Source organism: Mauremys mutica, chromosome 7, assembly GCF_020497125.1.
Source record: "Mauremys mutica isolate MM-2020 ecotype Southern chromosome 7, ASM2049712v1, whole genome shotgun sequence".
Taxonomy (NCBI): domain Eukaryota; kingdom Metazoa; phylum Chordata; order Testudines; family Geoemydidae; genus Mauremys; species Mauremys mutica.
In genome coordinates this window covers 87,536,753-87,564,403 of record NC_059078.1, presented here as the reverse complement: position 1 = coordinate 87,564,403, position 27,651 = coordinate 87,536,753, and the positions used below count along the sequence as shown (strand labels likewise).

General features: G+C 45.5%; 1 protein-coding gene across 3 annotated transcripts in view; it reads left to right on the top strand.

The window, feature by feature from the left end:
• Positions 1–27,651, top strand: part of CDH23 (cadherin related 23) — a 529,883-nt gene that overhangs the window by 42,658 nt on the left and 459,574 nt on the right. For all 3 annotated transcript variants that reach the window (XM_045025474.1, XM_045025471.1, XM_045025472.1), the window contains exon 3: positions 1,326–1,403. In XM_045025474.1, the coding sequence (XP_044881409.1) occupies positions 1,326–1,403 (78 nt within the window). The remainder of the gene's footprint in view (positions 1–1,325; positions 1,404–27,651) is intronic.

Genomic DNA, 27,651 nt, shown 5'->3' with positions numbered 1-27,651 from the left:
TTTTAAAAGTAAGAGGGCTAAGCCTTAAGTGGGGGGGGGGGCAAGTGGTGGGTGGGCTAAACAATCTGCTTCCCCTTGCATTTAGCTGTGACTCTGGGGGTACCTTTCCCAGACCTGAAGAAGAGCTCGGTGTAAGCTCGAAAGCTTCTCTCTCTCACCAACAGGAGTTGGTCCAATAAAATATATTACCTCACCCACTCTTCTCTAATATCCTGGGACCAACATGGCTACAGCTACACTGCATACAGTGTGACTCTGTCTGCTATCACAGGCAGTTGGGTGAGGAATGGGACCAGGTGAGTCCCTCAAGCTGTGAAAACAACAAGGAGTCCTTGTGGCACCTTAGAGACTAACAATTTTATTTGGGCATAAGCTTTCATGGACTAGAACCCACTTCATCAGATGCATGGAGTGGAAAATACAGTAGCAGGTATAAATACACAGCACATGAAAAGATGGGAGTTGCCATATCAAGTGGGAGGTCAGTCTAACGAGACAATTCAATTAACAGTACGATACCAAGGGAGGAAAAATCACTTTTGTAGTGTTAATGAGAGTGGCCCATTTCAAACAGTTAACAAGAAGGTGTGAGTAAAAGTAGGGGGAAATTAGTATGGGGGAAATTAGGTTTTGTAATGACCACTCCCAGTCTTTATTCAGGTTTAATGTGCTGGTGTCCAGTTTGCAAATTAATTCCAGTTCTGCAGTTTCACGTTGGAGTCTGTTTTTGAAGTTTTGTTGTTGTTGAATTGCCACTTTTAGGTCTGTTGTTGAGTGTCCAGGGAGATTGAAGTGCTCTCCTACTGGTTTTTGAATGTTATAATTCCTGATGTCTGATTGTGTCCATTTATTCATTTGCGTAGAGACTGTCCGGTTTGGCCAATGTACATGGCAGAGGGGCATTGCTGGCACATGATGGCATAGATCACATTGGTAGATGTGCAGGTGAACGAGCCCCTGATGGTGTGGCTGATGTGATTAGGTCCTATGATGGTGTCCTTTGAATAGATATGCAGACAGAGTTGGCACTGGAATTTGTTGCAGGGTTTGGTTCCTGGGTTAGTGTTTCTGCTGTGTGGTGTGTAGTTGCTGGTGAGTATTTGCTTCAGGTTGGGGACTGTCTGTAAGCGAGAACTGGCCTGTCTCCCAAGGTCTGTAGATTTAAGGCACAGGAAGACTGAGTGACTTGCTGCTGGCCTCACGGAGAGTTAGGGCTGACCCCAGGGCACTGCCAGCTGTTTGTTCTGAGTACTCCTCTACCACAACCTCCTTCCAAGCAATAGGATAACATAAATTTAAAACCTTATTTTTCTTCATCCTTTCAGGTCTGAGCAATCGGCTGCCATACTTCATCAACTATTTCTTTGACACCTACCTGCTGATCAATGAGGATACCCCCGTGGGTGAGTGTGCCTCACTTATGTTAATGAGAAGATTGCATTGTGTTTCCAGGCCTGTTTGGGGTGTGTGAAAGCGACTGGGGGAAGGGGGAAGGAAGAGGAGCACAGAATGGCTAACAGGCATCCATTCTGGCTATGAAGTGTGTTTGAAGTTGCCCAACTGGGAAAAATATGCAACATTTACCTGGGAAGTGTGTGATGTTTGTTTGATTAAGATATCGATTCAGGATACCAAACTATGTGGCTCATCCTCCATCAGATCCTGTGTGCCTTCTCTCCTGTAAGGAAGCTGGAGTGGCTTTATATGCAAACAAGGGAGGAGGGGGATGTCTTTCTGCCCTGAAATCTTCCAGAGCAAGGATCTGATCTTGGAAAAAGTGCTGAATGCCCTCCACTCTCAAAGTAGCATCGTCGCCCAGGGAGAGCTCAGCACAGCACTTTGCAAGATCAAGCCTCAGCAGAGATCTCTTGACGCTTGAGGGCCTAGTTCTCTATTGCCCAGCAACATGTTTAGTCACTTACACCAGTGCAAAATGTAAACTGTTACCAGACCAGAACGGTAGAGTCTGACACCCACTTTGCACCAGTTTGGGTGGAGGGCAACAGAGAATCAGAGTCCTAAGTGTTAGTGGGAGTTATCTAAATGCTTTAGGGGATGGAAATAGACTTTTAAATAAAATTGTAGCTCATAACTAGAACTGCTCTGAGAGGTGCTCGTGGAGGAAAATTACACATGGAAATAGGCTGTAGCCCAATTGCACTTTATACTAAAATACTATTGTGTAATATACAAACTGCATGTGTGCTTTCAGATTTCCTCAGTCTCTTTTTATTTTGGCCGGCTTTCCATAGATAGTATAGTAAAATAAATGTGTTTGTACAGCACCTAGCACAACGGGGGACTGGTTCATGAGTAAGGATTCTAGGTGCTGTGGTAATACAATAATTATTCAGCTGGGCTTCTTGTAACTTGTTGCCTACTTCCCTCTCCTCTCCTGCTTCCCACTGTAGCTAGTAAACAAATCCTAGAAGCTTTCACAGAAGCAGTTACAAGCAATTGAGTTGTGTGTGTGGGGGGGGGGGGGGAGGTGAGAGAGACAGACAGACATTAGTTAGGTCAGGGAGGTTAGAACAAGTGTAAATTCTGTGACAGGCTTTTGTTGGACAGTAGTAACCCCCCCCCCCCCACCTTCCCAAATGCGCGCACACAGCCACTCAATCCTGCTGCCAGAGTCAGTCAGAGCTGAGAGTTTGGGTAGAGACGAGATTTTGTGTATAGTGCCCTTGGAGAAAATTGGCAATTTTTTGATTGACAGATGTAGCTTTTTATTTTATTTATTTGTTTTGCTAGTGATCGGTTTTAGTAAATGTAGAAATTGATCGGGCCTTTCTTGGCCTCTTTCCAGGCTCTCAGTCCATTAAACTTGTGCTCTTCAATCAGGGCCGGTGGCTGGCTTTTAATGCCGAAAGAATTGATTGTAAGCCCAGTGTGTGCACGACTATGGGTCTGGGCCTCCATCTGCAGACTAATAGCTGTGATTTTATCGGGGCCCCATTTACACTGGCCTCCTTCGCTTGCCTGTTCCACCCTTCCTCACACGTATACACTGCAGATCCATGCAGCAGGAACCTAGCAGCTAATGAAACATCAGCAGGGCGTTCAAAATTTACGGGGGACCCCAGTCAAGGGTGCTTCTGGTAAGAGATTAAAACAGCATGAATCATCAGAATCAGGTCTTTCCAACCACCTCACGAAGAGACCTCAGTTTTGTATTCAGTTGTTCTGAGGACCTGTCACGAAGTAGGAATTTTCTGTAATATTTTTATGAATTCTGTGTGCCTCTGTTTCCCTCTGCACTTTGCACAGTTATGAGTGTGAAGCAGGGCTGGCTGCAGGCACCAGCACAGGAAGCAGGTACTTGGGGCGGCCAATGGAAAGGGACAGCACGTCCAGGTCTTCGGCGGCAATTCTACGGTGGGTCTCTCAGTCCCTCTCGGGGAAGGACCGGCTGCCGAATGCTGCTGAAGAATGAAGCAGTGTGGTAGAGCTGCCACAGAAGTGCTGCCGATCACGGCTTTATCTTTTTTTTTTTTTTTTCTTTGCCGCTTGGGGTGGCAAAAAAGCTGGAGTTGGCCCTGGTATGAGGTCTGCTCTGGAGGGCAGAGCAGGACATGAGGCGAGTGAGTGTCACCTTGCTGTCTGGGCTGCAGTGAATAGGGCTGTTCAGGGACTGTCTGGAACATGCCGAAAGCGACCCATATTGATGCAGAATCCCAAAATGACAATGGAAAAGTCCCAATGATCAAGCAGTGACACCTAAAACCCACTGAGCAAGAGGAAGGCAGTTTGCCCCCCACCTCTCAGCAGGGAAGCTGAGCAGAGACTCCAGCTCAAGAACAAAAGACTGTGAGACACAGGCAGGGAATAAGGCGTTGGCTCCTGGAGGAAGCTGGCCACAAAGGAATCGGGGAGAGAGAGAGAGAGAGACGAAGACGTGATCCACTATAACCTGGCTGGTAGTTTGTGCTGGTTCGGCCAGAATGGACTATGCTTTAACCTTTATTTCTCCATGCTGACTTAGGGACTTCCAATGCTGTGTGCCAGCTGTCTAATAAATCCTACTCTGTTTTGAAAACACCGCTTGAGTGTCCCTGTAAATACCTGCTGAGGTGCATTAGTCACGGAAGAGTGTACAAGTCTCTATCAAGAGTCTATTTCATCTGGACTCACTGGACAGAAATCACAGCGTGAAACAGGAGTGCTGGAGCCCAAATGCTCATCTGCAAGACGGTGAGGCTGCCTGGGCTATGCTGAGGGAAGGAGAGGGAGGTCTGCCACACTAAAGGGGTTGCTTCAAGAGACTGTTTAAAAAATGGGGCATAACACAGATTCTGTGGATCCATGACAGGCCCCTCAAACAGAGTCTTGCCCACAGCCTATGGTGTTGCACTTCACTTATACATTTTCTGGGACAGTGGCAAAGCCCTCCTGGAATACACCCTAGAGAGCCTATGGACCTGGGACATCCTTGCTTGAGAAGCTCTAAGACAGTGGTGCGCAAACTTTTCCAGTTGCACCCCCCCCTTACCATTAACAGAATCTGTATGTGTGTATACACACACACACACACACACACACACACACACACACACACACACACACACACACACACACACACACACACACACACACACACACACCCCAGGGCTTCCTCAGCAGCTGAGTTTGGGGGCAGTGTGTGACTGGGCACTGAAGGGGATTGGAGTCATAGCTGGTCTGGGGGCGGAGTGCTCCCTCCCTGCCCCCTATGGAGGCTGGCCTGGGCATAGCAGGTCTGGGAGCACAGCAGGGCTGGAAGCATGATGCCTCATCCTCACCCCCAGTGGGGACTGGCCTGGGCACTGCCACACGCCTCCCCTACCCAAAGTTCCTTCATGCCCCGCCACAGTTGGAGACCACTGCTCTAAGATGATCCTTCCCCAAATTCAGAGGACTACAGGAGACAAGTAAAGATGGTCACTTGACTTTTAGCCAATCACTGCTATTTATTGTAGCACCAGTTTTAACTTGGTGACTGTCTGGATAAAAAGCATGCAATGGGTGCTGTGGGTGTTGTGGTCTGTCACGGAGTGTGGGGGAGTCAGGGCTATGCACCCGCCCCGCCCTTCCTGTAAATCACTGTGACTCTCAGCCAGCCAGTAAAACAGAAGGTTTATTAGATGACAGGAATACTGTCCAAAACAGAGCTTGTAGGTACAGAAAACAGAACCCCTCAGTCAAGTCCATCTTGGGGGGTAGGGACTGGGTCTCCCTCCATTTTCCCAGCCAGCTCCAAACTGAAACCCCCTCCAGCAGTCTCCCCTCAGCCACACACCCCGGCTTCTCCTCCAGTCTTTGTCCAGTTTCCCTGGCAGAAGGTGTCACCTGGCCCCAACCCCCTCCTGGGCTCAGGTTACGTGCTCAAATATCATCCCTCAAGTGAAGTCACACCCTGATATCCCACCACCATCCAGCACCAATGCAGACAGTAAACCCGTAAAATTCCCACGTAACATTACCAGGTCAATACTCCCCACTCCTTACTCCATCACATGGTCTATCTGAAACAATAGCTGCCTGCTCCCATTGAGCCAATCAATACCATGGTGGAATGTGAGCCCTAGTTGTAGTGATTAGCATTGTCGGTAGCAGTGCCTATCAGTGGTTTGTAATGCAGCGCAATAGAACAGAATTTGGTCTTTGTGATTCTTGGTCTGCTGTGAATCTCAAACTGCTTCATATGGTGGACAACCTCTTAATATGGATTTTAATGGGCACCTCCTTTCACAACCTTTGAAAAAGCTAGATGAAGATGGTATAAAGGAAACAAGAAAAAAATCCTCTAAATAGGATGATATACTGCTGTTTTGTACCTGTGCAGTTCTTCTTGCGCTCCTTGTGTAGGACTTTGCTTATTTGCATGTGCTTTATCTGCAGGCTCTACTGCAGCACTAATATCTGTAGATCACTTTACAGATTATTTCTATCTTCCTGTGTATTTGCTACCCCTCTAATTTTGTTATCCCCTTCAAATGAATCACTACTGAATTTGCCCTAGAGAAACTTCTGATGAAGAAAGCAGCTACATGGAGTAAATGGAGCTGGTAGGTGGAGCTGACTTGAAAAACTTTGAATATTTTCTGTTGGAGAATGTGGTTCTACAGAAGTTGAAACAGTTTATGAAATTGTGTAGATTTTTGCCCCAGTTTTGTCAGAACTTTTCACTTTTTTCTCTTAATGTAGAAACAGGATATCTTGACAACATTGAAATGAAATATTTTGACTTTTTTCATTTTGAAATGATTTTTCACTTCAAAATGTGTATTTTGCATGGTTTTGCAAAGCAAAATCAAAAGGACTTTTTTTAATCATTCCAAAACAACAATTTTTTGAAAATTTCTTTTCTTTTTTGGAGAATTTTTTGAAAATTTCAAGTTTTGTTTCTGACTGGAATGGAGACAAATATCAAAATTCTTCACAAAACAGAATTTTCTTCATCCTCCCTGGTCCAGCGGTTGTTTCCCCCCCCCCCCCGCCTACATTTCTCAAATTAAAAAAAGTCGTTTGGAAACCATAAATGTCCTGGACTGGGGCACAACTAGCTGGCAGCAGATATTTCACCATGGTGTCAGAAGCACAGCCCCCAGGTAGTGAATGGTAAAGTGCACGTTATATTCATGGACTCCCAAATGCTATACAAGGAGTTACATAAATAGGGTCTGTAGTGACTATAGACAAACACAGCTGTCATTGTATACTTGGCACGAGTTGACACACCATCTTGGATATTGAAACCTGTATTTCCTGTGGGAATTTTGATCATGGTTACCCCAGCTGCTTACTCAGCATTGTCATGGTATCTTTAAATTCTACCAGCAGTGGGCATGAGGGACCTTGCTTTATGTTGCATGCAAAGGACAGCATAGCAGTGCTGCAGTATCCCCTTCTCCCACGTTGAGGTGTTACTACTAGACATGAAATTACGGTGTGGGGGATTTGAACCTATGACATTGCGACACTCTCAGGGAAGAATGACTTACTAAAGAATACAGTAATCATTCCAATAACTGCACTCGTGCAACAGAAATCGAACTGTAGGCTGCATCTTTGAATGGATACTTTCTCAGACGTTCAGTTGATTCAAAAGGTAACCCTCTGTCATCAGGACAGTGAATTCAGTCATCCATTGACAGGACAAATCCCCTCCAAACTGCACCCAACTTGGAATACCCTAGATGGCGGAGGGAGTGGGGAGGAAGTGCCAAAGCATCTGCATTATTCCCTTCTTTGTTAACCTCTTCCCTCCCAAAAAAGCCCCCTGTATTCTCACTTACCCGACTAGAAATTAACAGCCTCCTCTTCCCTCATGTGACCCCTAAAAGAGTCTTAAGCAACAATTAAAGAGATCATTCCCTCTCTAATCACTTACATGAGTAAATTAGTCTTGTCAGGAGCTATTAAGACAGAGAGCTTGGAATTCATTAGGCTAGATTGGGCCTATGGAGCTCCTGGCACCGCCGCCAGTCCAGGCTGATTAATTTCTCTGAAAACACCATCAATGCCCATCTGTTTCATTTAAGTCCAGGGAGAGCAATTTTCAGGTGGACTGATCCCCCTAGTCAGTTATTTCACCCAGAAGTAATGAGAAACACACACACGCACTGCAGAATTGGGGAGGGGTGAATTGGAGGGGGAATATAAAACACAAATATGAAGAATACAAAAGCAATTGAATTTGTTAGGCAGCAGAGAAGAAATTGAAGGACAATAGAGAAATGAGTGAAGTGAAGGAATATTAGGTACTCTATGATGTGCATGACAAGAGGCTGGTTTAAAGAGAGGAAAGGAATGGGAGGGGGGGAAATCACCCAGCCACAGGGCTGCCAGTCTAGAGTCATGGCAGAGGCTTCTTACTTGCAAACAAGAAGTGGGTAGTGGCAGCACAGGGGACGAGGAGGGTCTGTTTGGAAATGGGTGAAGTTGCAGGAGCTATGAACTAGCTGGAGGGACTGGTTGCAGATTCTTAGGCCCCTCAATCCCTGTGATGGGAAGCAAGGAAGACAAAGTAGAAGACAAAACTATGGGGCATAAACTTGAACTCAGATGTTTAATCCTGGTCTCATTGGTTTTACCTTGTGGAAGGCAAGTTGTGGAGAACCAGAACTTCTTATTCATCGTTCTTATACCCTTTAATATAAAGTCAGTAGCAAATGAGGTTATCACCATCTATGAATTGATGAAGGACAAGGCCCCTGACTTTGCATGTATAACTGAGAACCGGTTCGATGATGATGCAGGACAAATATTTGTGCAGCTGTCTGTGATTAGGTGTATGGTTCAGCATGAGATTAGGGAGGATTGGGTAGGAGGTGCTGCTGTGTTTGCATCTGCATCAAAGTGGAATGGAGTTTGTCATACTATGAGTATCCACAAATATAGTGACAATAGTTAGCAGTTGCTTTTACTCTTAAAATCACTTCCAAGACATTTTGCTAATTAATTCTCCCAAGAAGTAGGTAAGTGGTGTCATCCTCATTTTACAGAAGGGAATGAGGCCAAGAGGTTAAAACCAGATTATTAAAGGTATTTAGGTGGCTAAAGCCCCAGATAGACCCTTTTGAAAACCTTCTCAGTAATGGTCTGCAACTTTAGGTGCCTTTAACTTCCCTCCCCTCCCCCCAAAACAAACAAACAAACAAAAACTGGTCCTTAAGTGTCTTGCTCAGAACTACAGAGGGAATCAATGTTATGATGGGATTAGGATCTGGCAGTTCTTGGCTCCTAGTTCTCCCATGCTATACAATGAAAAACAAAATGCACAACCCCGAACTTTCCTTTGCTGTAAGAAATGGGGAACATCACCTCCTGGTGTGACATTAGTGGGACAAAATAATCATGTGATGCTGCAGCCTGATTATGACATTTGTGTTTTCACATCATCCTGGAATATCATCACACACTGGCATGCATGATGTCTTCACTTGGTTACAATGTCATCACTGAGAATCAAGTCATGACTCTCTAATTGCCCTGCAAGATGGATTTACAGGATGTGGGATAGACCTGAGAAAACTGAGATTTCCTAGCAAATTTCAGAACAGGGAGCAACCTTGTAATTAGCTATATTGCCTTTGCACGTGTTTCTGGGAAAGTTGCATGCTTTGGAGCCTTGCAAATGCCCAACAGAAGAGGTAACTCAGGAAAGGAATACGGTGGTGTCCTAAACAGCTAAAGGTAGCATAAAATCTCTCTTTACCCTGTAAAGGGTTAATTCCTCTTTACAAGTAAAAGGGTTAAGAAGCTCAGAGAACCTGGTTGGCACCTGACCAAAAGGACCAATAAGGGGAGAAGATACTTTCAAATCTGTGGGGGAAGGTTTTTGTTTGTGTCTTTGTGTTCTGTTCTTTTAGAGTCAGTAAGGAACCAGGGCAGGAAAAATACATCTCCTTAAGCATATCTGGACTAAGCATATCTGGACTAAGCATCTAGTATTGCAGAAATAGTAAGTTATGGCAAAGAAATGTGTTAGATTATCTTTTGTTTTAGCTTGTGAATTTTCCCTGTGCTAAGAAGGAGGTTTATCCCTGTTTTTGTAACTTTAAAGTTTTGCCTAGAGGGGAAATCCTCTGTGTTTTTTAATCTTTTGTCATTCTGTAAAGTACTTACCATCCTGATTTTACAGAGGTGATTCTTTTACCTTTTCTTTAATTAAAATTATTTTAAGAACCCGATTGATTTTTCATTGTTCTTAAGATCCAAGTGTTTGGGTCTGTGTTCACCTGTACCAACTGGTGAGGATATTATTCTTAAGCCTTCCCCAGGAAAGGGGGTGCAGGGCTTGGGGGAATAGGACTCCAAGTAGTCCTTTCCCTGATTCTTTGTCTAAATCACTTGGTGGTGACAGCATACTGTTTAAGGTGGAACTTGTGCCTTGGGAAAATTTTAACCTAAGCTGATAAAAATAAGTTTAGGAGGTCTTTCATGCGGGTCCCCACATCTGTACCCCAGAGTTCAGAGTGGGGAAGGAACCCTGACAGGTGGTAATATTTTTGAGTCTGGTTCTGAGTTCCCTTCATTTTGGCTGCTGCATTTAAATGTAATTGGGGGATAATGCCATCTTCAAGTAGTAGTAACTGTTTGATTATGCTGTCAGGATGGACTCCAACAACACTTCAGGACTGTTCCATTTTCAGGGTGAGAATGATGAAAAGTGTGTGTGTGTGACTGACTGACTGACTACAAGGTTTGGTATAGGAGCAGAGGATGGGAGAGATGGCCAAGCAGTGCTACCTGTCAGGTGCTCTAGTTCTACACACTCCTTTCACAGGTTGGGAGAGTCTATTCAAACCACAGCTATAAAACCTGAGGTTGAAACTGCTATACTAGAATGGCAAATACAGATGAATACTCCAGAGTTTCACTGTGCAGTCTGACTATCCAGGGGTAACTTCAACATGAAAAGAGGCCGGGGTATGGTATTTTGGTTGTTCTTGCTGGGGCTATCTCTTCAGTTGTGTTTGGCTCTGGATGAGAAACCTGTCTGTTGCTGGGAGATTTGCCCAGGAGAATATAGCACACCTGCTGGTATTTCAGACAGGTGGAGAGACAGAGCTTGCCACTGGGGCATCAGCAAAAGGCAGCCCCTACCTAGATATCTGAGTTCATCATATATTTTTGGGCAGGGAAAATGAACACCGCTGATGTTCCCCAGTCCTAGCTTCCTACATTCATGATGAGACATTGGCTCAGTACCTCTAGCTTTACACATCAAGGCTCAGGCCTCTGTGCACTCTTCAGGAGCAAACTAGCTAAGCTGCTTGAGTGTGCTAGAGAGAGACAGCTGTGAGGACAGTGGCTCAGCCCTTCTAGCTTTCTGGGCAGATTTAGAGGAACAGATATCTGAGAGGTATCTGCTTCAACATCTATAGCTTGCTGGGCTGATGGGAGGGCGCACGTCTCTCTGAGCTCACTGACTCGGCATCTCTAGTTTTCTGATCTGATGGGAAAGCATAAGTCTCCACAAAGTTACTGGCTCAACAGTTTGAGTGCTGGGCTTGTATCCAAGTAAGAGTCTCTGTGAGGTCACTGGAACAGACACACTAGATTGTTGGAATTATGTGAAGGCCCACACCTCCATGAACTCTCTGGCTCAGCACCTCTTGCTTGCTGGGAAGATGTCAAGGCACTAGACTTTCTGTGGGGATTTGTTCAGCACTGCTGGCTTTCCCAGTAACATGGCATATGGCCACTTGACCACTGCCACCAGATATTTCACAAGCACAAAGTTATAAGTCAAAGGTGTGTTTATCTGAATTTTCTTATGTTACTTTGTTTTAACATGTATCATATTGAAAAACAGCCAATGCCCCGAGAGTCAGCAGAAAAGCAAAACTACCTGTTCCTGACACCACCCAAAACAAGATGATGAAAAGTAAAGTGAAATTTGTGAAATGGGTTCCCTGCTGCATACGGCAGTTCATAATATTCCCAGTCACCCAATGCACTAGATGCTTTAGGTGAGATAATAGTGACATAACAGGGGAAATCATTATTTGTTTAACTCTTCAGTGACAAAGATATAGCTTGTACTCCAAGACCTAGCTGTTCTCACCTATAAATCATGCCCTCCCATTTCCACTGGGTGGCCTTCTTGCAGGGTATGAGGCTGTAAGAGCTATGGGAACTGTGCCAGTGAGAGGACTTGAATATGAACAAAGGATGCACATAGGGGCCTGGGCAAAGTATCCCCCAAGGTACTTGCTGAACTGGGTAGAATTCCCTGGAACAGCTGAGGTGTTTCGTAAAGGAAGGTACTTGTTGGACCTGAAATTGTTTTATAATTGTACAGTGCTGATAAGTAGTAACTGCATGACTGGGCCTAATCCTGCAATGGGATGCCTTCAGCTCCATTGGTGTGGAGGGAAGTTGACAGTGCTCTGCCAGTCCCAGCACTGGGACTTGAGGGCACAGTCTTAGAATAAGGTATGTATGTGTGCATGTTGCTAATGGTGCCTAATAAGTGTGTGAAAAGGGCTAAAAGCCTCAGTGTAAAGAAAGTGCTTCAGGCATACTGTTAATGAGATACTAATTGGGTACTAACCAGGTGTGAATTAAATGAAGCACAGAGGATGGTTGCAAAGCTGTTGTAAACTCATTGTTGAGACAAGCTGAACTTTGATGTTGGCTGCAGTTCTTGTTACTGTGTGTATTTGTGGGCACGGTGCACACCAAGACCACCCATTTGTGGGTCAGCCAAGCTATCTTCTCTGCACTGTTTCTTTGGTACTTGCTAGGAGGAGTGCAGGGGTGCTAGGAGGGGTGCTTTGTTAAAAAGAAATGTTTAGCAAAATTTCACAAAATGATTTTGAATTTGGAAAATTGGATGAAACTGTAAGAAAAATTGAGAAGCTTTAGAAAATATGCTTGTTTGTAAGAGGAAATATATAGCCAATAATTACCACACATCTTTTCTGGTCTGGAAAGTAAGTCCCTTTCTCCAGCTGTTCAAACAGACCAGAGTTCCTGAAGATGCGAGTGTCATGTACCTTTCCTGGCCATCCCACGTTGATGATGGTGAAACGTCCCTTGCGATCCACCAGTGCTTGCAGCACCACTGAAAAGTACCCCTTTCGGTTTATGTACTGGCTGCTTTGGTGGTCCAGTGCCAAGATAGGGATATGGGTTCCGTCTATCTCCCCACCACAGTTAGGGAACCCCATTGCAGCAAAGCCATCCACTATGACCTGCACATTTCCCAGAGTCACTACCCTTGATAGCAGCAGCTCAGTGATCGTGTTGACTACTTGGATCCACAGCAGCCCCCACAGTAGATTTGCTCACTCTGAATTGATTCCCGACTTACCGGTAGCTGTCTGGCACTGCAAGCTTCCAGAGGGCTATCGCCACTCACTTGTGAACTGTGAGGGCTGCTCTCATCTTGGTATTCTTATGCTTCAGGGCGGGGTAAAGCAAGTCACAAAGTTCCATGAAAGTGTCCTTCTGCACAAAAGTTTCGCACCCACTGGGAATAATTCCAGACCTGCAACACTATGCGGTCTCAGCAGTCTGTGCTTATTTCTCCGGCCCAGAAGAGGCGTTCCACGGCATGAACCTACTCCATTGCCACCAGGATGGCCAAATTGCCAGAGCCCACGCTTTGAGAGAAGTCTGTGTCCATGTCCTCATCACTCTCGTCACCATGCTGCCGTCGCCTCCTCGCCTGCTTTTGCAGGTTCTGGTGCTGCATACACTGCAGGATAATGCGTGTGGTGTTTACAGTGCTTATAGCTGCCACAGTGATCTGAGTGGGCTCCATGCTTGCTGTGGTATGGTGTCTGTGCGAAAAAAGGGGTGCAAAACGATTCTCAGCCGTTGCTCTCATTGAGGGAGAGGCGACTGACGACATGGCTTACAGGGTTGGCTTACTGTACTGTTCCCGCAGTCTCCGCCTCCCGTTGGAATTCTGGGGTGTGCTCCCAATGGCTGATGGGGCAAAAACATTGTCACAGGTGTTTCTGGGTACATGTCATCAGCCCCGTCCTTCCCCCCCGTGAAAGCAATGGCAAAAAATAGTTTCTTGCCTTTTTTCCTGGGTTACCCGTGCAGAAGACATACCACGGCAAGCATGGAGCCCGCTCAGCTCACTGTCACAGTACATCTCCTGGGTGCTACTGGCAGACGCGGTACTGCAGTGCTACACAGCAGCACCCCCCTTGCCTTGCCCTGGAATACCATGCCAGCTGGAGGCTTCTGCCTAGCCTGCTCTCCCAGTCGGCAGCACTGCGTAGTCACACCTACCCCAGCCTACCCCTTGCTCCCATGGCTCATGAAGCCTGGACAGTAGTAAGGAGCAGTTCAACTATAGACTGAGCAAGTGCAGAATGGTGGTTCACTCTACTTCCCTGTAAGCCAACCGTCCTCCCCTCCCCCCTTTGATCTCTGCTTGCAGAGGCAATAAAGCCATTGTTTCAAATTCATGGATTCTTTATTAATTCATCACACAAATGGGGGGATAACTGCCAAGATAGCCCGGGAGGGGTGGGGGAGGAGGGAAGCACAGGGGTGGGATAGTTGTAGGGGCACCCCCTAGAATGGCATGCAGCTCATCATAGAAGTGGGACTTCTGGGGCTCTGACCTGGAGCTGCTGTTTGCCTCTCTGGTTCTTTGGTAGGCTTGCCTGATATTCCAGGCAGGACTGAATCTCCATTAGACGAAACTTAAAGAAGGGACTGACCTGGAGTCACTCCCATGTCTGCCCAGGTGTCCCCGACCGACCTCACCGAGGCTGGCCCGGCCAGGAGGAACCAGGAGACAGCAGCAGATGGTACAATATGGCTGCTAACTTGCAAAGGCAAGGAGCTGCTGCTGTGTAGCACTGCAGTACCACATCTGCCAGCAGCACCCAGGAGATGTACGGTGACAGTGAGCTGAGGGGGCTCCATGCTTGCCGTGGTATGTCATCTGCATGGGTAATCCAGGAAAAAAGGCAAGAAACGATTTTTTGCTGTTGCTTTCACGGAATGGGGGCATGACGACATTTACCCAGAACCACCTGTGACGTTGTTTTTGCCCCATCAGGCATTGGGAGCTCAACCCAGAATTCCAATGGGTGGCGGAGACTGCGGGAACTGTGGGATAGCTACCCACAGTGCAACGCTCTGAAAGTCGATGCTAGCCTCGGTACTGTGGATGCACTCCGCCAACTTAATGGCCTTAAGTGGGGACACACACAATTGACTGTATCAAATCGATTTCCAAAAAATCGACTTATACTATATTAAATTGACCTAATTTCTTAGTATAGACATACCCTTACAATCTGTTCCCATTTGCTTTCTACTGGCCTAGGCCTTCAAGTCTCACGTTATTAGAGTCAGTGTCAGCCCGACTTTGTTAGCTTGACTCTTGCTCTATTCCTAGAGACTAAGATCTCTATGTTCAAATTCTCTTTATCTCTTTCTCCACTTCCACACAATGTAACTGGGGCAGTTCCACCAGTGCTAACAATTGAGAGCCCTAATGTAGGCCATCTCTGCTGTCTTCTCTAACCTTGCCCGCAGCCAGTCTAGAATGACAAGGTTGGCTAAAACGTTGTCAGCTGCCAGCGTCTTGGCTGCACTGACAATTTTGTCCCAGTTGCAGCAATTGGGGGCTAGCCACTGTTATAGCTGCACCAGAGCAAGCTTCAACTATAGATCAGGAAAGCTGTGATTTTGCCACGGTCAGCTATGAGGAAAGCAAGCAGCTCTAGATGTTAGGTGGAGGGGGATGGAACTCTCTGCTCCCTCTACACAAGAAAAGGGGAAAGAAAAGCCAGCTGTGGCCACCCCTAATGCTCCTGTAAACGGGTCGACTCACCGCCGCGGCACCTCCTGCTGGTTTTCCTGGGGAATTGGCTCTTTTCAGCACGGAGCGCCCTCTGCAGGCCGGTGATCCCCCTTTTTACTATCGGCGCCGTGTCCCTCCCAGGACCCGGTGCCCCTTTTACTATAATAGGGTCTTCCCCTCCCAGGGGAACCCCCACCCTACTATCCCCACTTTGCCTCAGTAGTGGCCACTGACAGTCATGGTCTAGCCCCACACCCTGGGGCAGACTGCAGTATCAGCCCACTCATCACAGACAATAGGGGTTTGGACCTGCTGCTTTGTCCTACCCCTGGGCTGCCCTCTGCAACCCACAGTACCTATTAGCCTACTGCTAGGCCACAGCCTGGGGCTTTCTAGGCTGGAGCTCCCCAGCTCCTCAGCCTTCCCCAGCCCTGCTGCACTCAGGTATCCAATCTCAAGCTTCTAAGCAGCCAGGCCCATCCCTCTCTGAAGGCAGAGAGAGACTGTCTTTGCTTCTGGCTTCCCTGGCCTTTTTATAAGGCCTGTTCAGTTTGGGGCGTGGCCTCCAGCTGCAGCCACTTCCCTAGTCAGCTCAGCCAAAAGCCCCTTCCCAGGGCTGTTTTAAAGCCCCACCAGGCGGGAGCGGATAGCCACTCCGCTACAGCTCCCCTCTGAATACTATGGAGTGTAACTAGACTCATGAGTACGGATTTAGGTGAGTGTGGATTGCTGTGAGACTGAGAAAGCTGAAGCTCCACAAGCTGAACGGTGAAGCTGGACTACAGGGTCGGTGATCCTCCCAAACCCCGGATTTGCTCATTTGGTTGTATGTAAATATAGAGGTGGTTACTGTGGGTTTTTTTTCTCTCTCTTAGCCCTAATATTCCTAGACTCCTGAGTGCTTGCAAGTAGGAATAAACCACCTAGAAGAGTGGCTGGGGAAGTTACATTTTAATTGCCATGGCCAGAAATAGGAGTGTAGCTCTGGGTGGAACCTTGAACCATGCTTTTATTTACTGTAGAAAGGATCATAGAGAGATGGAACCTGGCCCTCGGCTGCTACCATTGGTACCTAGAGAAGAGTTACATAGTGTTATAGAATATAAAGTATCTAATGTAGATCAGGCCTTTGTGCAAAGTAGTTTGGCTGCCTCAAGTTCTGAGGTTCTCCTTGGGGCTGAGCCATATGGCAGAAATGAGCAGTCTGTGCTCCATTCAAAGGATATGGCTTTCCCATTCCTGAGAAGTGATATAACTTATGCCAGAAAGTGTATATATGTTCATCACCCCCCACACATGTGTGTCATTTCTCTGAGCGTGTGTGTATGCATTTAGCAGAATTGATTTGGCATTTACAAAGGGTAATTCAAGATGAATAGGCTGGTCTCTAACTGTGAGAGAGATTGAGGTATTACTGCATATGAAATCTGCTTGGATAGTTTCACAAAATGCATTTTAGGTATGTCTGAAAAAAGTTATCAGTAATCCAGTGTTTAGCAGGGAATTAGAAGGAACTTAATCCCCACTTTAGTATTTGTTGTTAGGTCACAGTATTGCCCTCAACCATTATGTTCTGTCTAAAACTACACTGCAAACTCTTTGGGGCAGGGACCGTGGCCTCTTATTTGTTCTGTGAAGTGTCAGGCACACTTGAGTGCTATAATGATAATAAATGTGAATATTCTAAACATACTACAAAACAGCATAATACAAGGATATTTCATTTCAGTTCTTGTGACACAAGCTCTTTTCTCATGGTTTCTGATGTCATTAGAGGGTTCCTTGATGGCATTACATTCTTGTTCTTTAATAAATAAAAAAAAATTAATCCCTATAGTGTATACAATATTAAGGCTGTGATCAAATATTCAAAAAGTCAGGCAACTAAAAATTAATCTTTAAAATTGTGAAATCAGCAATTTTGCATATGCTGTCTATTTTATAGTCTACTAACAGAGTAATACATTCATGTTTACATGTAACAAGGAAGAGTGGAATAAAAAATTCTATGTAACCTGGACCAAATATCGGATTGGAGTAACCTTTATCTTTGTCATTCCTGATCTCTGAGTGTTAGATCTTACAACTTCTCATGTTACACCGTGAAATTTTTGTATTTATTTTGTCTTTTAAATAAAAATTGAAACAGTTGATTTATAGTAACTGGCTTATACACCTTACAAACTCTGCTGACTTCACCAGTCAAGCCCCGGAGCCAGCTGCTTGGGCGGCCCTGGGATCCCCCACCCTGGCTGCTGCAGAAATCACGGAGGTTGCGGAAAGTCACAGAATCCATGACTTCTGCAACCTCTGTGACGGACACAGAGCCCTAAGTATAACCTCCTCTGTGTACTCCTCCTTCCCCGCACTGCTCTTCAACTGCAATTTCAGTGAAATGACAGGTGTGGAAAATGAAAAGTGCTAGGAATAGAAGGTTCAGAGTGGTGCTGACATGCAGTAATTCACAAGATTATAAATTTATCAATGAAATAATGCAAAAATGTGCATTTTTTTTTTGTTACAGTGCAGGCGCTGTAGTGAAAACTACTATTAAGGCTGCAAACTAATTTTAATTATACTAGTTTTTACACAATTTTCACACTCTTAACCGTCTAAAAATTAATCTTTTAATTAAACTTTTTTATGCTTGTGCTCAATTGAAATGTGTATTTTTCCTTCAATAGCTTAAGTAAAATCCTTTCCTTTTAAACTGTTTCCTGCTGTTTTGATATATAATTAAAGATCACACTTTTAACACAACTCAAAGATGGCTGAGCTTTAAAACTTGAAAACTGGAATGCTATTAGTCCTTGTTGAGGAGAATGGCCATAATCAGGTATGAAAATAATTGGGTGAAAATGAACAGTTATGAACACTTTAAATTGTTTTTTACTGAGCAGGTCCACAAAATTTCATTGTCTGGGAGTTTATACTCATAAAATAAACCACACACATGATTAGTGCATATCTATAGATGTAGACATTACATTCTTAATTCCTTATAGCTTGTGCCACCTTCAGTGCTTAAAATAGCCTAATGATAAAGTCTAATCCTTTCCTTGTTTTAAAGAAATAGGGAAATGTAAACTTTTTAATACAGTATATGAACATTTCACAATGTACGACCTGGAAATACAGTAGGTGCAATGTGCCCAAGCTAATATTGCTGCATGAGTCAGCATTTCCTAATGTTTTAACTGTGCAACCTTAACACAAAACTAACATACTCTTGCATTTAACAGATGAATACGTTTGATTGGCAGTATAAGTTAATAAATTGGTTCCTCATGTCAGACTACTCATACACACTGATGGCTTTTGCATTAGATGTAACCATTTGGGGGAAAAGGTTGAGACAGAATTGTGAACAATGCAGTGAAAACATCTCCTCAGTTTGCAGCAGCTGTGTGTTTAAAAAAAAAAAGTGAATAATCTGTGTATCCATTTCTTAAAGATGTATTAATATTGCATTTTACACAAGGGGAAAAGATTTCAAATACTTGACCTTTAATGGTTAGTAACTCAATTTTATTCCATTCATCTGTATGGCTCTGTCAAATTATTGCTCTTGTGAGTCTCCTGTATTATACTGTATAGGTTGTCTTTCTGTGTGTGTGCAATTAGGAAGGTAATTCAGTCTTCTTTTTCTCTTGTTTGTTTACTACTTGAAGATGATCTATTTTAAAGAACGAATATTCAGCTAAAGGAATATGATGGGATGTGCTCCCCAGACAGGCCCTGCAGAAGTTAATGTGGGCCTGAAAGGCCAATTATGGTGCCTGGCTGCACCTGGAGGAGGAACCAGGCTTAACTGAACATGAAGCCAAGCTGGGCAGGCGCAGGCTGCTTAGTGTAAAGCCCGGAAGTTGACACCAGAAGGAGGCTGCAGGGAGAGAGGCTGAAGTCACTCTCTGGGAGCAGAGAGGTGGGGAGATGAAAACCCGACAGGGAGAACAAGCCCTAGAATCCTAACCCTGGAAGAAGGGTTAACCCCAGAGGAGTTGTGGGGAGAGAGAGCCTGAGAAGGCAAGGTAGGAAGAAGCTAAAGGAAAGGGGACTGCATAGACCTTGGGTGCTTATTATAGGGTCCCTGGTCTGGAATCCAGTGCAGAGAGCAGACATGGGTTCCTCTGCCACCCACTGAGAAGTGGCACAGTATTGTTGGAGAAGCCAACCGGACAGCTGGAGGGAGTTTGATTCCCTGGAAGGAGAGAACCATAGAGTGACCTGGCCAAAGGACCGAGTCACAAAGAGGGACCACCCTGAGTTCAGAAAGCGAGAGACACCATGGGGTGAGAAACTGAAGAAGGGGGCACCAGATGGGAAAGAGCTAATCCGCAGCCCCAGGTGAAGCCACAAGGTGGCACCCTGTAGTGAGTGAACAAGGAGATATAGAATATTATGGATTATGCCATAATGCCATTATATAAATCGGCTATAGCCTCATCTTGAATACTGTTGTTAAATTTTGGTCAGGTAATAAAAAACCCCAGACCTAGCAGAAATGTAAAAGGCCCAGAGGAGGATAACAAACGATCCAGGTCCTGGAAGGGAGGGGCTTTCATACAGGTAGAGACTAATGAGTTTGGAAAGGAGAGGAGAAGGAATAGGTATAGCAGAGAAATATAAAATGACCAGGGGTATACTGAAAATCAATCTGCTTTCTGGAATTTACCTTTTACCATAATACAAGAGCAATGAAATTTAATCAAATTTTAAACAATTAAAAATAAGCACTTCTGTTTGCAGAATTTTAACACGTGGAATTCAGTGCAGCAGGATATTAAGGCAAATAGCTGAAAAAAGTAAGCAGTGAGCCTTAAAAAGTATCAAATGTTCCTGATCCTGATTTCAGCAGGGTATATGGGCATATGCTTAACTTGAAGCATGTGGGTAGTCATATTGACTTCAAAGCTAAGTATGTGCTTATGAACCTTGCTGAGGTCTGGGCCTAACAGTGTAATAACAGCATGTGTTTAGCTACATTTTAATGGCTGTTAGTGCATATGCCTCAGAGAATAAACTAGTTAGGAAGAAATAGAAGACCAGGACAAAATGTCCTGTTGTACAGTGAGATGCATTATGGGGTTTAGACCTTCTTTCAAAGTTCCTGACATTCACTGAAGTCTTGGGCAGTTCGATGTAGCTAAGATCCCTGAGACCTAGCTCCTCAGCTGGTGTAAATAGGCATAGTTCCATTGAAGTCACCCATCCAGACAACTAGAAAGTCCATGGACTTTGCAAGACTTTAATCACTCTGTGTCACTGACAGTAAGCTCGCAACACAGAAGTGATTGACCACCACCTCCTTTCTATCTTGGTGCCCAGATCTTCCCCCTTTATGCCACTGCTAGCATGTGTGGATCTAATAAGTGAAAAGACCAAGGTCAGCCTAGAATTGTCTTCCCGCAACAATGTCCCATTAAAGCAGCCTGTGTTGTCTGCAAGACACACTTCTATTGGCAGTGCACAGCTCCCATAGGCCTAGACTAGAAGGGTTGCTCTCTTTAATTCCCCATACAGAGCTGCAACTGGTAGGACCATGAAATTCAGAGTCTTGGATGTGCTGTTGCACAAACATACAGAGCAAGTTCCTAGGAGCTGGGGGGACTCAACTCACCAGTGAAACCCATCTGGATTTTCTGCTTGTCCAAATGGTTCATTCAATAGAGCGTGTCAGACTTGAGGTCTGATAATCTTCATAATGTCTCAGCTTGACTCCGCTGAACTGCTTAAGGATGCAACTATGCAAGAGATTCCCCATGCAGACAGCACAGTCCTTCTGGTTATCAATTTTTACAGCTGTTTACTTGCAGTTTTGCTGGCATGAAAAGGGGGAAAAAATCTCCATGCCAGATATGAATTCTTCTTCGCTTTCCTGGAGAAATTGTCTCTGTGATTGGGACATTGTCTGCAGTCCTGTCAGGCACATAGCCGCGAAAGGCAGGTTACAAAAAGCAAATAATCTAAAAGCTATTACCTTTTTACTTCTGTGGAATTGGAAAAATAGTCATAAATTAATGTTCCATGCTGAAGAGGAGAAGAAAAATAACACTCCCAAACTGGTAAAGTCATCGTTTTCTTTGGGGAAGGAATAGGATGCTCTGATAATAGCTTTAAACATCTGATGCCTCTTCCAAATGTACATACATTCCTGTCGGGGGGGGGGGGGGGATTAGAAAAGAGTGGGGGGAGGGGCCTACAGAGCATGGGCCACTTCACAACAGTCTGGCAGACTACAATGGTGAGAAGAGGTTTCTCCTGGCAGATGGCAAGGGTGGTGGTGTTGCCTCAATTTTTTTAACAGGTGCTTTGTGTTTAAGATTTTTACCCTCCCCCTTTTGCCCCCCTTCACATTAGCTTGCTTTACGCCTAACGGAAGAAGAGACAATGTATTCTAGTCTGTTGCAGAAAAAGCATTTGGCTTATCTTAAATACTTTTTGCTGGTTTGTGTTTCTTGATCTGATGAATAAGAGATGGTATCACTGTTCTGTCAGGTGGATTGTATGAATTTCAGTGTTTCTTAAAAGCTTTGGACTGTGGGCAGGTGTTCTAGGCCTGGTCTAATCAAATGGTGCCAGAATTTATGGTACTTTTTGTGACAATCAGGCCTCAAAAAATCTCGCACTCTTTCTGTTAGGAAAATCTTCATTCGTGCAGATATCCACTGTGTATGAGGAAGGTGGTGAGTCCTATAGCTTTGCCATTAACCTACTGTGTGACTTCATTTCTCTATGCTTCTGTTTCCCTTCTCACCCTTTGTCTATCCTGTCTGCATAGATTGGAAAACTCTTCATGACAGGGACTGTCTTTCATTACGTGTGTCTGTTGTATGGTGCCTAGTGCAATGGGCCCTGATCTTGCCTGGAGTCTATGTGATACTTGTAACAAACTGGGAAGTTGTTTTTTACGACTGTGCAGGCCAGGGCCGGCTCCAGACCCCAGCGCACCAAGCGCGCGCTTGGGGCGGCATGCCGGCAGGAGGGCGGCAGGCGGCTACGGTGGAAAACGTGTCGCTGGTCCGTGCCAGTTGACTCAGGCTTGCGGGTCACGGGATAAAGGGGCTGTTTAAGTGAGGTGTAGACATTTGGGCTTCGGCTGTAGTCTGGATGCTAGGACCCTATATTGTAATTAAACAGACCCTTATCCTGAGCCCCAGCCCAAGACAGATGGCATGGGGCTAGCTGCAGGTTTTCAATTGCAGTGTAGAGATACCCTTGTATAACAATGGCTGAGTCACCAAGGGGGAAGAAGCTACCTGACAGACTCTAACCAGGGTAGAATAGTTCACTCTTCCCAGGGCTTAGGCCCGATATACACCTAAAATGTAGGTTGACCTAGATACATCATGCAGGGGTGTGAGTGATGTAGTTAAGCTGACCTAAGCCCTAGTGTTGACAGAAGAATTCTTCCATGGACCTAGCTTCCACCTCCTGAGGTGGTGGATTTACTAATGTGATGGAAAACTCTTCCATTGCTGTAGTGAGTGTCTACGCTACAGTGGTGTAGCTGTGCTGCTGTAGTGCTTGTAATGTAGACATACCTAAGCCTGGGATCAAAGGAGACCTACACCTCATAGACCGTGCACTGGGGCTGAGACATGGGTGTCTGTCTTTAGTGGGTGGAGTAACAGTCTGAGTCAGGGACTCAAGCCAAGGGTCAGAAACATATTTGAGGACTAGGGGCCAGGAGCAGGAACTGGGGGCAAGGCAAATGGCAGGGACCAATGTAACAGCCAGGCAGAGCCCAGTTGTGTGGACAACTTCCTGTGCCTCTTTAGCTTTAAATAGGAAGTCCTGACCAATCCGAGTTCACAGTGTTCCTCCAGTCAGGCCCAGGGAAGCTCTACCTGATGTAACTTCAGGTTTCATGGTCTCTCCTGCTCAGTTGGTTAGTAACAAGCTTCTAGATGGGAGCAGGGAGGCAACAGTCAACTGGGAACCCTGTGGACCCAGGTTCAAGATCTGCAGGGGAGTGGAGAAGGGAGGGGCTTTGGGTGAGCTAGGAGAGGCTGCCCAGTGTGTGTTAACACTGACAGGCTGGCAAAACTCATGTGGACATAGAGAGATAAAGATATTGTGAGCAGGGGCAGTCTGTTTCCCCTCCTTAGAAATGGAGTTGACTTGGCTGAGTGGAACTTACAAAGGTGTAAATAATATCAATGCAAGTAGCCTATTGTTTTTACCCTTTGCGTGATATGCTTGTACCCTTTGAGGAAGCAATAAATAATGCTTTGCAGGGGCAGAGAAACAGCATCTTCGTAACAAACATATGCTGTCACAGGCTGCCAAAGGGAAACTCTTACAACCAAGTTAGGCCTGTGTCGTTCACGTGGTTGGGAACCAAGGCACTGCTGCCCAGAGATCTAGTCTGAGTTCCACCCAGAGTGAAGTGCAGGCAGCCAGGCCTATCACATGAGTGATGTACTTAAGAGGGACTAAAAGGGGTCTAAGGCACAGTCCTCCCTGAAGCCATGAAACTACTATCATAAAAATAACTGGCTACTGTTTTCTATCTTTCTCACTCTTTACTGGTAGCTCAATATAAAACAATGTCATTATGAGCCTGAAATAACAGGGATCTGCACAGACTGCATTTTAGAAGAAAACTATCATATTAGAGAAAACTTTGGGGAAACTGCATGGGAACTATTGTGACAGATATGGCAATTTCCTGCAAAATCCCTGAAACCCCTTTTTGAATTAAGGCTAAGTAGCTTGGAAGTCCATTGTATTAAAAATGCAAAGCTTTTATGTATTATTGTGGAATTGTCTGTAAGGTCTCTAGCGGGGAGACTTGACCACTGTAAACCCAGGTAAGTGTTATGAGCTTCAAGGGACTATTTGAAACTATGTGCCAGACAAGAATGGACTTCTGGGACAAAGTTAAGTGGGTTTCCCAGGAAATTTGTGGGGGGAGGTGAATGGAAATGTACCACCCAAGGTTGTACAAACCCCCAGCCTTTTGAAAGTACAGCTTGAGGAAAAAAACATTGGCTGGCTGGTTACCTGTTCGTGGTCTCTGCAGATCAAAGACCCGGGCTGTATAAAGGAAAGGCTAACCTATACATAGAGGTGCTCGTTCTGAGCTAAACACTGTTATGAACTTGTAAACCACAGAAAAACTCCTTTGTGGGAGAGAACTTACTCCTAGCAGAGCCATTGGGGTGATCTCTGGTAAGTTTATTAGCATGTGTGTAGGTGCTTTTATTATTTTTAATGTTTTCTCTGTAATACTTTCACCTTTAAGAATAAATGTGCTTGCTTAGAGAGGGCTGTGTGGTACCTTATAACTGGCCAATTATGCTGTTTATAGCCTCTGAAAAGCAAGCAAAGCAGGCCTGCTTTTGCAGTCTGGCTTGCTGGGGGAACTTGCAATATAGGCAGGGAACTGTGCAGCCTGGGAAAAACCCTGGTCAGGAGGGGGCTGCAGGTCTCTGCCGAAGATGTGACTGCTGAGAATCTGTGAGCCTAGCATGGGTGCCTTTGCTGGACCACAAGGGGGAAATACAGGTGCAGTTGCCCTGAACTGGGACAACTACTTCAGATAACCAAGATACTTAATGCTGCATCTTGTCTTGCTGTCGAGTGTGGGATTACTAGACTGAATATACCCTGTGACGGGTTTGTTCAGAGAGAATCCCCTTCAGACTGTCACTCAGTGAGCTGGGATACCACTGAGAACAACCCTCTTGCCAGAACAGGCACCCTTCCACTCCTGTCTTGCTGAGTTAGACACTCCAGTCAGTTCCATCACAGACCCAGAGGTTGGGCCATGCTTCTCTGTAGTTCACTGAAACTGAGATTCACTCAGCCCAGGGGCTTCTCAGTTAACAGGGACTTTCCCAGCGCCCAGTGTTCAGCCTTTCTGGGAGCCTGAACCCCAAATAAATCCGTTTTACTCTGTATAAAGCTTATACGGGTAAACTCATAAATTGTCCACCCTTCTATATCACTGATAGAGAGCGATACACAGCTATTTGCTCTCCCGGGTATTAATCACATACACTGAGTTAATTCATAAACAAAAGTGATTTTATTAAGTATAAAAAGTAGGATTTAAGTGATTTCAAGTAATAACAGCCAGAACAAAGTAAGCCACCAAGCAAAATAAATCAAAAACACGCAAGTCTAAGCCTAATACATTAATAAACTGATTATATGTAATATCTCACCCTGTCGCAAGGTGATCACCCTGCTCCGACCCTGGAAGGGTGAAAGCAGCCCTGGAAAGGGCTGCAGCAGGGTAAGAGAGATTAAGAATGTCTGGGGAAGCTGAGTGGGTAGCTGACCACAGCTGCGGCTGGCTTTATGCGGGCCCAGCTGGCCCTTATTAGGGCGGTGGGCCAGAAGCCAAGAGAAACTCTCTCTCTGGAAGTTGAGAGGGCTGGGCCTGGCTGTTGGGAGCTGAGCAGGGTACCTAAAGTGGAGCAGGGCTGGGGAAAGGCCAGAGGAGCTGGGGAGCTCCGGACTGGAAAACCCCCAGGCTGCAGGCTTTGTTAAAGGCTGAGAAGGTACTGGGGTTGCAACGGGGCAGCCCAAGGGTGTAAGCAGAGGCAGCAGGTCCAAACCCTCCGTGCCAATGATGAGTGGCAATTATACTGCAGTCCGCCCCAGCGAGAGGGGGCTAGATGGTGACTGGCAGTAGCCAAAGACTGAGGTGAGGTGGGGATAGGGGTTTGGGGGTTCCTCAGGGAGGGGAGACCCAGCGAGATGGTGGGGTACTGCAGGGGGCAGAACTCAGAGAGAAGGGGCACCGCCCCCCAGGAGGGACACAGGGGCCGGCGGCAAAGCGAGACACCGGCCTGCAGAGGGTGCTCCAGAGGCTGGTGAGCTAATTCCCTGGACGACCAACAGGAGGCACCGCAGGGTGAGTCATCGCCCCATTACACACCCTCAGAGATGTTCTAATAAGCTTCTTTCACAGACTAGACTCCTTCCTAGTCTGGGCCCAATCCTTTCCCTTGGTACAGTCCTTGTTAGTTCCAGTAGACATCTTAGGTGATAAGCAGGGTTTTCTCATGACTGGCAGCCACTTTTGTCCTGATCCACCCCTTTTATAGCTTTGGCACAAGGCGGGAATCTTTTGTCTCTGTGGGTCCCCACCCCTCCTTCTAAATGGAAAAATACCAAATTTGAGAAGGATTTCATTATCAGGTGACATGGTCACATGTCACTGTAAGACCCCTAGTCTCCATTCCCCATGGGCTGGCCCAAACGTACACAGGAAGGCTTTCAAGTAACTATGGCCATTTACAGCTGATTGTTTCTGGAGCACCCTTAATAGGCTCCACTTAATATGTTTACATCAGCGATACAAGTTTATCTTCTTCTCCTAACTCCAGATGTAGAAATAATACATGCAACCAAATAGGATGAACACACTTAGTAGATTACAAGCTTTTTAATGACACCATACAAGGGGTATTTAGCATAAAGCATATTCCAGTTATGTCATATTCATAAGCATATTTCCATAAAGCATATGGAGTGCAACATCAGACACCCTATCCTCCTCGTGGAGATAGGATGCACTGCCTTTGTTTGCTGTATAAATAGTAATTAAATATTAATATGGGGATGCTTTCCATAAACTCCCAGAATAATATTGGTTCCCCTTTCCAGGGAATTTAACCAGGTCACCTTTCCCTAGAGCCCTAGATTAGCTGGGACAGTGTCAAGTGAGGGGACTGTTTCTTGAACAAAAACACATCTTCCAGCCCTTCCTCCTGGGTTCCACTTCCCCTGGCAGCACAGGAGCAGTTGTCCAGAGCCACTGGGGTGACATAATCAGGCACAGCTCCTTGAGAATTCTCCACAGTTGTACATGTGTTGGATGGGACAGCACCGGTATTGCTGTCTTGATAGGTCATCAATTAAATTTTCTAGGGACTCTTTGACACTGCACAATAAAACACTAAGGGTTGCCATTTCCTCAGAACTTTAACCCTCCTCCTCTCCATTGCTTGACAGATTTGTGAACAAGGGCACTGTCCCAATAACCCTGATCTAGAAGGGACTCTTCCTTCCCAAGGTTTATCTGACTCTTTCTCTACTTTGCAGCACCCTTTTCACAGGGAATACCAAGATAATCAAATCATTCAGAAGTTAGTCCTTGTGGTTTGCGTTTTCATGTACTCTCTCTTAGAGACTGAGCTGAGAACACCAAACTCTGCCAGCTCAGTGCTTCCGTTGGTCTCATTAGCAATCACGAGGAGAGAGCTTGGTGTCCAGGTCTTATCTACAAAATACCTATTATTTTGGTATCCAAGCACTAAAACCACTGTTCTCAGTGGGCACCTGGATGTAAAGTCGACCTGAGAGTGTCTCTAAAAACAGGGATGTTTTCTGGTTCTCAGAAACTTATGATGACTCTAGATACA